Raw genomic sequence first — 12,145 nt, forward strand, 5'->3', positions numbered from 1 at the left:
GAGGGAACCCGGTGACATGACACCCCGTGATGGCTGGCACCTCTCAGCTGTTGATGCAGATGACTCATATTCATCTCTGTCAGCAATGCCATTCTTTCTCTATGTGTACAGAGAGCTGCTCCTTTCCACTGTACTGCAGGCCCCTCCAAGCTTTGTAAACAAACTCACCTTTCCACATGCATTCATGTGGATCCTCCTCTCATGAAAATTGCAATGAAACTACCTGCCAGTCAGGTTTATCCCTGGTCTATCCAAGGAAAATGCTGTTTAGGGCGAGTTCAACACGCACTCTTACCTTGGTGACAACATTCTGCTCTAGTCCATTTTTCAGTTCATATCCTGACTGCACACAGATGCAGAGTGATGACGCCTCAGTGGCTTTGCCTTCATTGTTGACGCCGGTAAACGGCTGGGGCTTAAGAGTCGTCGAGAGCTCGCTGCTGTTCGGAGCACACGGGCTGTTCGGCTGAGCCAGGAGAAAACTGTCCGAGAACTGGCTGAAGCCAATGAAAATGGCCGGGATCCATGTTAAAACGATCAGCTGTTTCTGATACTTCCCAAATCCGCCCACGTTAGGCAAAACGCCGCCGTCGATCCGCGTAAGTAATTCGGGCGATGTATTGGTTTCGGGGGTGACGAAGCCGTTCTCCGGTGGATGAGGCTCGATGTCCAGCTGAGACACGGCCATCACCGTCTCGCACATACTGCAGCCCGGTTCGGTAATGCGGCAAACTCCGTTCACACTGAACCAGCAATCAAAAAGAGAGCTTTACATCCAGTGCTCAGGGAGTGGTGCGCGTGTCTTCACCCGTTTAAAAAGCGTCACGCGATCAATCAATAGACAAAAGTCTCGCTCTCACTAGTTCCTAGTCGGAAAACAACAATGTTCAAGGACAGTAGTTCATTTGGTGTTCCGTGCCCATTTCCACCATTCACAGCCACAGGTAACACACCTGTCCCAGCACACACAGACCCGCTGCGCGTGACATTACGCGCGGACGTGCGTCATGATCCACTCACGAGCTGAGGAATCTCTCTTTCTGACACAAATATTTTAATTCGCGTGCGCTCGCGCTCTCCACTGATGATATGGACCGAGCAAACAGCCGACGAGGGGCGGAACTTCGATGAACATCCCCCGTCAACACATTCATTGGATGGCATTGATTGCAGTCTCGACTGTGTGCTCAACTTTTGCTCATCATGAGAAGCCTATGATATGAGCTACTCGTGTTTTCAGACAAAACATTCTATTTTATAGAACCAAGCAATTAATGCCCTTTAATAAGCATTTAATCAAATCTTTTAGTGTGAGAATGATACTCCTGTTTTCATTTGACAGTAACTGCTGCTCTCTGCCGGCCCAAACTGGTTGCAAAACTATTTAAATGACGAGATAAGTTTGAGCAAGTCTAGTGTTAAACAAGAACAAATATCGTTTTGATTTAGCATATATTTTACGCTTTATTTAACATAGAACTTGCTCGTGTTTTACACAGGTAGGTCTATGCGTTGAAGTGATTTGTTTTATTTTGAAGCCAAAACTTTTAATATTTGTGGACTAGCACACTTTAAAAAATGCTGGATTAAAAACAACCCAAGTTGGGTTGAAAATAGACAAACAAAGAGATTGGGTTGTTTTAACCCAGCGGTTGGGTTAAATGTTTGACCATCCTGCTGGGTAGTTTTATTGAACTCAACTATTGTTTAAAAATTACTATATGACTGACTTAAAATGAACCCAAAATAAGTTGGAAATTAAAAATCAGACACATAATTACTGGAGGAAACAATAATAATCAAACTGTGAACATTTATTAATAAGCAATTCAATAAATGTTTATTGTTTAATTATTATTCATTAAACTTATTCATAAATTTTCATTTACAACATACTTTGGGTTCATTTTAAGCAAGCAATACAGTATTTTTTTAAACAAAAGTTGAGTTAAATAAAACTACCCAGCAGGTTGGGCAAACATTTAACCCAACCGCTGGGTTAAAACAAGCCAGTTGCTGGGTTTGTCCATTTTCTTGCTTAAAATGAACCCAAAATATGTTGTAAATGAACATTTATTAATATGTTTAATGAATAATAATTAAACAATAAACATTCATTAAATTGCTTAATAATAAATGTTCACCTTTTGATTATTATTGTTGCCTCTAGTAGTTATGTGTCTGATTTTTAATTTTTGGTTCATTTTAATCCAGCCATATAGTCATTTTTAAACAATAGTTGAGTTAAATAAAACTACCCAGCAGGTTGGGCAAACATTTTACCCAACCACTGGGTTAAAACAACCCAATATCTGGGTTTGTCCATTTTCAACCCAACATGGGTTGTTTTTAACTCAGCATTTTTTAGAGTGCATAATTTAAATAACCCTGCCATCTAGTGGTCACCAATAGTGTTACAGAGTTTTTTTTTTTTTTTTTTTTTTTAATAGTTTATAATGTATTTTTGTTTCCAGAAGAGAGAAAACATTTAAAGTGAACAGTAAATTGTGGACTGGAAGGCAGTCGTTGGGACTCTTGCTTACAGTTTGCTTAGAGAACATGTTTTCACTTGTGTTCACATTCACTACGCTAAATTCATTGTTGCACTGACCCTTTATTCACTGACTGGAAGTCACCTGACAAAACAAAAAACAGCAATACTTATATAAAACCCCTAGGCAATAGAGACACTAGGATCTTATTTGATGTTTGATTTGGGGTGTCAAAATTAAGAAGCGTATTATTTGCTTGCTAGCTTGTTTCATTTTATTTAGTTATGTTTTTCACCTTGACATCAACACCGGCTTTTGTTATGTTTGCGGTCAGTGTGTGAACGTTCATCTCCAGTGACAGAAAAGAGCTGCTGGTCACACCCTTTCATTAAAGTCTTTAACCTTCGATCCCGGCCGTGAGCCATATAGCAGACACTGGCTTATTTATTGACTTATTTTTTACGGTTTTAGTTGTTTTCAACAGTCTGATTAAAAAAGAGAAATACTGTATAGATGAGGCTGTTGCTATTGTTTGTCACACAGGGAGGTCAAATGTTGCGTCTCAGTAATGACAAGGTTTTGATTTAAACATCCAATTTGAAATGCTTGTGGTTAGGATGTTTTTGTTTTTCTTGGTACACAGATTAACACAATGAAACCACCTTGGCATTAAGACAAATGCAGTCACAGCAGACTGATTTTTGTTTTCAGGAGAAGGGTATTACACTCTTAGGTTACACTTTATTTTTGATTCTACTAACTATAAGTGATTTTGCAACTACATGCCAACTAACTCATTAATTTGCAACTGCATGTCAGCTAACTCTCATTTGAGTATTAGTAGACTGTTACTGAACTGAATAAGATGACATGTAGTTGCAAAGTTAGAAGAAAGTCAGCAGAATGCATCGAAATAAAGTGTTTGCATTTTGTAGAAAAGCTTTATTTTTTATTGCTATTTAATGGCAGGTTCCTATTGTGAACCCAAAAGTCAATGGGTCTTACGTGAATTTTACTCAGCTTTTGTCTTGTGTGATTGTGTGAGAGCGATATCCACTAATGAACAGCTGAAAATGGGCTAGTCTTTGGTGCTGTGGTTGATGAAATCATTAGGTGTGTGTCATCTTCTGAGGTATCTGATGAGTTATCAGCTGGTGGGAAGTTTTGATGTCAATCACTGAATGTTTATCTGAAACTAAACAAATGTTTCATTAGTACTGTATTCTGTACTTTGTACCTTTTGCTTGTGAAGAAATCTTCATCAGTTGTCAGTTTCTAGTGATATAAAAAAAATTCATTTCAATCAAAACCCAACAAAAATGCCTCCGTTTGCCAGGGAGCTTAGACAAGCAGAATTCGCAGCCAAGGGTGTGTCAGATGACAGTGTGAGTAATGTGTTGTCATGCAAAGCTTTAAACGCACAGAAAGAAAACACAACAAGTGGTAACAGAGCAGCTGTAGCATGGGGGTTTTTGAGCGGCCACACCTGTATCGTAGAGAAGCAGTGGGAAAGGAAGAAAGAGGCGTTGGCTCAGCTTTGTGACCCATCCCTCGTAATATCTTGAAGTTTTTTTCTGTAGTTACTGTATAAACATGTGTCTGGATAACACAGAACTAAAGGGTTGATTCAGGTCCAAAAATACTTTTTTTTTTTAACTAGTCGAAATTAAAGATGGTCTAAGCAACTTTTTTTTTAATACAATTTATAAAATGTCCCTATTACCTGAGATATATAGCAAAATGATGAAAGTTAACAATTGACTGAAATCGTGTTAACCCTTGCCGGTTAGTCAGTGGCTTAATGGGTGGTCACTCTACACATTTCGTTCCATTAGGCTCATTTCACATGCCAAATGAAATGCCTCACCTTGAAAGTAGGCGAGAGTAGGCGGCGGCAGTCATGCAATAAGTGCACTCAAAATATAAAGCTCTCACTTATGGTAGTAGATCAGCCACCTACTGTACGAGTTCAAAGACAAATATTGTGTGATTCATGCTGTGCTTTGCACACTGGATTTAATTTAAATAAAAAGTCTTATGTGAAAATAAATATGTCAAGACAAACCGGCTATTCAATTGACCACCCAAAGACGTGTTTTCCATCCATTTTTAGTTTAACAAAGACACATATTTTACTTTTTTTATTTTATATGTCAACTATTCCATACAGAGGTTGCATTGTCGGTGTTTAGGAAGTAATTTACACACATAGCATGATATCTTGTTACATAACTCTGTGTTGAAAAATCAAACATTTTAGAAGAGAACAAAACATCATGGTTGTTTAAAGGGGACCTATTATGCCCCTTTTACAAGATGTAAGTCTCTGGTGTCCCCAGAATGTGTCTGTGAAGTTTCAGCTCAAAATACCTCACAGATCATTTATTATAGCTTGTCAAATTTGCCCCTATTTTGTGTGTCCCTTTAAATGCAAATGAGCTGCTGCTCCCGGCCCACTTTCCAGAAGAGGGCGGAGCTTTAACAGCTCGCGCTTCAGTTGCTCAACAACAACAAAGCTGGAGAATCTCACGCAGCCAAAATGAGGATTGTCAGTAACGGTGTTCAGCCTTACATTGTTCAAACCGGAGTCGACACTGATGGAGAGACTCAGGAAGAAGTTACAAATTTTAGAATGAAACTGGACGTTTCTGAATGGTTAGTGGATAAATTTATGTAGTTGCTGTGGAGTTGATTCAACTCATCGACTAGCATGTGTCGTCATGTTAATCTTTTGTGCAAATCCAGCGTTGAATTGACCCTCATTTGTGAAGCAGTCCGGTGTAAAATGACGGCATGGCAACAACACTCTACTACAACAACTCTTCCTTTTCTCTAAAGCAGCCCAACATGGCCTCACCCCCTTTGTTGTGTTCTCGGGGGCAGGGTTTATGTAAATTTTAGGGTTAGTGATGTCACTAATCCGGGAAGAAGCTCACTGTAGTCCTTAACAGCTGTTTGTTGTAGTCCTTAGAGATTTCTGTAAAAGAAAATATATCTCTTTGCATTGAACTTTGAGCGTCGTAACTTTGCAGATGTTGTTTATGCTCAAACAGCAACATTACACACTAACTAAAGTTAAAAAAGTGAAATCATAATCAATCCCCTTTAAACTAATGAGCAAGTTGTTGTTCATAAATTTATTTAAACATATATTAAATAATTAAGACATTACTAACAGGTAAAGTAAATATAATGAATATATAAGCTAATATAGTGCATATATTTAGTGAAATGCTCCCTCTAGAGTTCATTTCTCTAGTGAACTAACATGCTGTGGACACTAAATGACTTGCCTGAGGTAAATGTAATGCTACGTGAGATATTATTCTGAAGCTGTTTTATTGATGTCTTTCCGCAGTTGAAACACTGGTTGAGAGATTACACGTAAACATTTCTATGCATAGATCGTCAGTTCTTCTTCTGCACTTTTTCCTGTTTAGGCGGATAGCAAACAGCGTTGCATTACCACATGCGCCCCCTTCTGGATTGGAGTGTGGATCGCCTGTGACTGTCATAGGTGCTGAGGTTGAACTGATTAAAGCCATTCAACAGTGGAACCAATAAAAAATTGAAAGCACTCTCATGCAAAAAGGAATACAGTGGATGTTCAACCCACCCTCTGGATCTCATTTCCGTGGAGTGTGGGAAAGACAATTAAGGTCTGTTAGAAAAATCCTGAGATCTGTGCTGAAAGAACAAACCCTTACTGATGAGAGCTTGCATACATTCTTGTGCAAAGTGGAAGCAATAATAAACGACAGACCACTTACCGTTACAACAGATGAGCACAGATCTGGAACCCTTGACACCTAATCACCTGCTATTAATGAAAAGGCAAACTTTTCAGTTGGAGATGTTGTCCTGATAATAGATGACTCCTCATGGGTCTTTGGAAGAGTCATGAAAGTGTTTCCAGATAAAAAAGTAAGACGTGTGTTGGATAAAACTAAGACCAATACCTTGGAAAGACCTGTTGATAAGTTGTGCCTTATCTGTGAAATGAACTGTTAAATACTCCTCAAATATTAAGGAGTATTTCTCTACCTTATAAAGAATATGGACATTTCTGTAAAAGAAAATATTTCCCTATGCATTGAACTTTGAGTGTCGTAACTTTGCAGATGTTTTTTATGCTCAAACAGCAACATTACACACTAACTAAAGTTAAAAAAGTGAAATCATAATCAACCACCACTTTAAACTAATGAGCAAGTTGTTGTTCGTAAATTTATTTAAACATATATTAAATAATTAAGACATTACTAACAGGTAAAGTAAATATAATGAATATATAAGCTAATATAGTGCATATATTTAGTGAAATGCTCCCTCTAGAGTTCATTTCTCTAGTAAACTAACATGCTGTGGACACTAAATGACTTGCCTGAGGTAAATGTAATGCTACGTGAGATATTATTCTGAAGCTGTTTTATTGATGTCTTTCCGCAGTTGAAACACTGGTTGAGAGATTACACGTAAACATTTCTATGCATAGATCGTCAGTTCTTCTTCTGCACTTTTTCCTGTTTAGGCGGATAGCAAACAGCGTTGCATTACCACATGCGCCCCCTTCTGGATTGGAGTGTGGATCGCCTGTGACTGACTGTATTCGTCATCTGGCTGTATGCACTGAACCGTGATGTCTATACCATGACGGTTCGGGACGAAAACATGCACCGTTACACCCCTCATAAATACACAGAGATGAGCTCAGCAGAGATATTGATGCAGGATATTGATGCAGGCACAGTATGACGAATGAATCGAACTGACAGTCTTTACAGGTGACTGGAGGAGATGACTTTCACTCAAACTCAAAGATTCAAAGAAGAAATGCCCATGTTGCAAAAAGGTAATCCATCTGTTAAAAAGAACAGTTTCCTTTCTAAAATGGATCCAATACTTCAGGATGGATTGCTGAGAGTTGGAGGTCGTCTTGGTAGATCTGCAATGCCTGTGCATGTAAAGCATACCATCATTATACCTAAAGACTCACATGTTACAACAAGAGCTGTGAATATTGAAATTACACATACACTAGACACAGACTCGTGTTTAAATGCCATCCGACGCTTTGTGTGCAGGAGGGGTCAGGTGTCAATCATGGGAAAATGACAACGGTACTAATTTCATAGGTGCTGAGGTTGAACTGATTAAAGCCATTCAACAGTGGAACCAATCAAAAATTGAAAGCACTCTCATGCAAAAAGGAATACAGTGGATGTTCAACCCACCCTCTGGATCTCATTTCCGTGGAGTGTGGGAAAGACAATTAAGGTCTGTTAGAAAAATCCTGAGATCTGTGCTGAAAGAACAAACCCTTACTGATGAGAGCTTGCATACATTCTTGTGCAAAGTGGAAGCAATAATAAACGACAGACCACTTACCGTTACAACAGATGAGCACAGATCTGGAACCCTTGACACCTAATCACCTGCTATTAATGAAAAGGCAAACTTTTCAGTTGGAGATGTTGTCCTGATAATAGATGACTCCTCATGGGTCTTTGGAAGAGTCATGAAAGTGTTTCCAGATAAAAAAGTAAGACGTGTGTTGGATAAAACTAAGACCAATACCTTGGAAAGACCTGTTGATAAGTTGTGCCTTATCTGTGAAATGAACTGTTAAATACTCCTCAAATATTAAGGAGTATTTCTCTACCTTATAAAGAATATGGACATTTCAGAAAATAGATAATGGACACTTAAGATATTTAAAGTGATGCATAATGTAAATATTATTTCAGCATGGCTCTAAAAAGGTAATTGTCAGTCTGCCTGCCTGTCAATTAGGGTCCGGAAATGTAAGAGCTTATATTTATATTTTCGCACTTTTATTAGGTAAGTTTGGTACAATAATTGTTTTTGTAAATAAGTAATTTACTGTTGAATACATTTATTTGGTTTATATTCTTACTGCATGTCTCATCTCAGACTCACTTCATAGCGATCTCACAAAGTTGCGTTTTAATCAATGAAGTTGTCTGCACTGCATAATCAATCACTTATTTACATCATGTCTACATTTTGTTTGGATTTATGAGCGTGCAGAACTCACCGCTGAACAAAAACTCTGTTGTTTTGAGCGGTGAGTGGATTCTGACTAACTACGCCTCTGATTGGCCATCGCATTCAAGAAGTCAACAGACATGTCTGTGATTGGCTTCAGGGCCAGTCACGTTTCCACTATCACTTCCGGGGTTTGATCAGGCCTCATCAGGGCTTCCTCTGGGACAACAGCCAGGGTTTTTTGGCCCTCTGAATACCCAGCTGGGGTTTGAAAAATGGCGGAGTTTACACGAGTCAGGAGACAATCAATATCGATTGCAATCCAATGGGGATTCTGGTCACCGTATGAGGCAGAAATATGTTTATATGCGATGCTAAAGGCTACTTATGTTAACCATTGTGAAAATAAATACACATATGCGTATGGAAAATATATAGCTCAATAAGGGTGCACACTTTTAGTATGAGGAACAATTCTCACTTTTAACTAGTTGCTTATTAGCATGTGTATTACTAGGATATTGGCTGTTTATTAGTACTTATTAAGCACATATTAATGCCACGGCTATATTCTACATCCCTTAATACTACCCAACACCTACCTTACTGACTATTAATAAGCAGTAAATTAGGAGTTTATTGAGACAAAAGTCATAGTTAATAGTGAATATGTGTTCTCCATACTAAAGTGTTACCAGAGAAAGTCCTCATATTACCCCAAACTTCAGTCTCTAAATTAGTCACCAAGTGACAAGGGCCCTTCAAGGTTACACAGTGGGTTTTCAATCTAGTTTATGAGGTGTTGTCAACAGATGGTTCAGGGTGTGTGCATGTCAAATATATCATTTCAATCTCCTCAAATTATGCAGTGTGGCAATCAGTGTCTCCGTTTATGACAGTGATGGAGAAGGCGGAGCTCAAACCTGGGGTGTGTTCCATTTCGAAATCATTCACCCCCATCCCTTTTTCTTCTTTCCCTCTCCCAAGTCATGGAGGTAGCCAAGTTGCAGAACAAGTTTGCAAGTGTGTTCTCCTCCCTCCCTGGCTGCACACACCTCATTCAGCACCACATCAAGACAACCCCTGGGGTAGTGGTTCATAGTTGAGAATACAGATTGCTGGAACAAAAAAAATATGGTGAAGGTAGAATTGGAGACGAAACCCGAAGAAATGTGCAACTGGATGGGTGAAAGTACAATACCTGGGTTTCCACTTGAGTCACAGACAAATGTCTCCCCAAATTATAATACTGCAATCATTACAGCTTTTCTAAGGCCCAAGAACAAAAGAGGGATGAGGCAGTTCCAGCTCGTTGACTGATCCCACTAAAAAGAGAGCACCAGATCCGGCTCAGTGGACGGAGATGTGTCAACAGGCTTTTACCAAAGTGAAGGTTGCTTTGTGTGGCAGAATGTTAGCTCAGTCGTGTGGATCATCTTCAGTGGTTGTGCTGTGCTTCATTGCAGTGAGAGAAAGGCATTGGATTACAACTCAGAAGGTCCTGGAGTTGTTCAATTCTTTATCTTAAAATAATAAGTTGCATCACTGTGGTTCATCCTGTCTTACTAGCCATGCTCCAATTATTGTAAATCCAACACTCTGTTGCAGCAGTTCAGTCTGAATGTTGGAGTCCATCGCCTGGGGCATCGAGGACTGCATCTCACAAGCCCCGGCTTACGTTAAAGCACCCGAGGGATGTCCAGCAGGCCTGAGAGAGAGAGAAAACGCTATGCAATGCATCCTCTGAAGTAACAATAGGCCTATATGTAATCAGTTTTTTTTTTTTTTTTCTAAATGAAAAATAACAGTAGCCTGTCACAATCAGAGAACTTGAGCATTATAAGTTCATTGTATGTGTGCACATAATGATTTTCTTGGAAAAACAACAACATAATAATTAAATAAATATTTCTTATTTCAAATTCCCAGTTCACATACAAATACACATAATCAGAGAATGTTCTCTCTCTCACTCTCTCTCTCTCTCTCTCTCTCTCTCTCTCTCTTGTCTAATCCAGGAACTTTGAAAGCATAGCCAAGATTTGATACTGTATACTCAAAGCTAAAGTGTGGTATGTGATGTTTGGGCGGTGTTCTTTTCTTGTTTTGTCATGCTTTTTCAAATGTGTATGGTATATGAACAGTACCGATCTTTCAGTCATTACATTTATAGTAGAGGCAAGTTTGTTCATGCGTAGACTCTTTCCAGAAGTGCAACTATTAACTGTACTAAAAGAAATGGAGTCACAAAATTATTAAGGGCTTGACAGGTGTGTCTGTGGGTGTGTGCCACTCTTGTTAAATAAGATTAAGAGAAACGCTATGTTCCCAGTCAGAGACAATGATCAGTAGCATATAAGTATAGGTTAGCTCATTTTGTTTTAGGAAGTTTACTGAAGAGTTAAACAAAACATTAGTCAACAATTAAACATAATAAATACATACATTACCTGTAAAAAAAATTACCTGCAGCAGTGTTGCACAAGTCAAACCATTTACCATTTACATACACATACACATAATCTAAAAGAGAAGCACGTAAAGCTTTATTTATATAGGACTTTTCAAAGTGGTTTACAGAAAGCATCTCAGTTCAGACAATAAATTAGAACTAAACCTTATCTCTCTGTGTTCTCGTTCTTATCTTTATTTAATTGCAGAAAGTTCTCTGACAAACACATTTATGCTCTCTATGCACACAAACATGTGATCTAATTGATTTGTGGGCATCTAGTGCAAGTGACAGAGCTGTGACATTTATGAGCACAACTCATTTATAGCACACCTTTATGCTAAGCTTTTAAAAACTCACAGTGTATACTACAATCTACGGGCTTACCATGACAATAATATTTTAATAATTCAGAAGAGATGAATTTGGCCAACCGAGATTTCATTATGAAGATAAAGGTTAGGATTATGAATTTTGGTTAGTACTACAGCACACTGTGACAAAATAACATGGGGCATCAGACTTAACAATGATGTTATATTGATTAATTACACCAGCTACTTGAAACATACACTAATCAGGGGTGTCCAAAGTCGGTCCTGAAGGGCCACTGTCCTGCAGAGTTTAGTTTTAACTTGTCTCAACACACCTGCCTGGACGTTTCTAGTATGCCTAGTCAGACCTTGATTAGCTGGTTCAGGTGTGTTTAATTGGGGTTAGAGTGAAATTTTGCAGGACAGCAGCCCTCCAGGAGCAGGATTGGACACGCCAAAATAACAATGGACCCAGGACTGAGCCTTGGGGGACATCATGTGATATCACATGAAGCCTGGAGGTGTGTACCCTCCAGACATAGTTGTCCTTGTAGGACCAAAATCAGAAATATACAACACAGATAATGTTCTTATCTATTTAGTTAATCTTGCCTGGAGCAGAACCTAGACTAAAAAAAAAAAGAATGAAATTTAAACATAACACAAGTAAACAAACTCGCAACATTACAAAATGATTTTTTATAATGTGTGAACTAGACTTTCATATTTGATGACTAAGTTGATCATTTCTAATATACATTGGGGCATCATAGTGCATTAGTTTTTTAGTTTTTCACTAATGATTAACAGGTTATAGGTAAAAAAAAAAAAAGGGCTATATCTTGAGTGAGGTTGGACTGAACCTAAGTTTCAAAGGT

The 12,145-nt window shown here is 38.5% G+C and overlaps 1 protein-coding gene across 1 annotated transcript in view; it reads right to left on the reverse strand.

Annotated features, from left to right (window-relative positions):
* The window catches only part of slc22a23 (solute carrier family 22 member 23), a 48,469-nt gene extending 47,336 nt beyond the window's left edge, over positions 1-1,133 (reverse strand). The window contains exon 1 of the mRNA XM_051867973.1: positions 296-1,133. Within this exon, the coding sequence (XP_051723933.1) occupies positions 296-703 (408 nt within the window). The 5' untranslated portion in view covers positions 704-1,133. The remainder of the gene's footprint in view (positions 1-295) is intronic.
* Positions 1,134-12,145: the final 11,012 nt, after the last annotated feature.

The sequence above is a fragment of the Ctenopharyngodon idella genome, chromosome 2 (genome assembly GCF_019924925.1).
Source record: "Ctenopharyngodon idella isolate HZGC_01 chromosome 2, HZGC01, whole genome shotgun sequence".
NCBI lineage: Eukaryota > Metazoa > Chordata > Actinopteri > Cypriniformes > Xenocyprididae > Ctenopharyngodon > Ctenopharyngodon idella.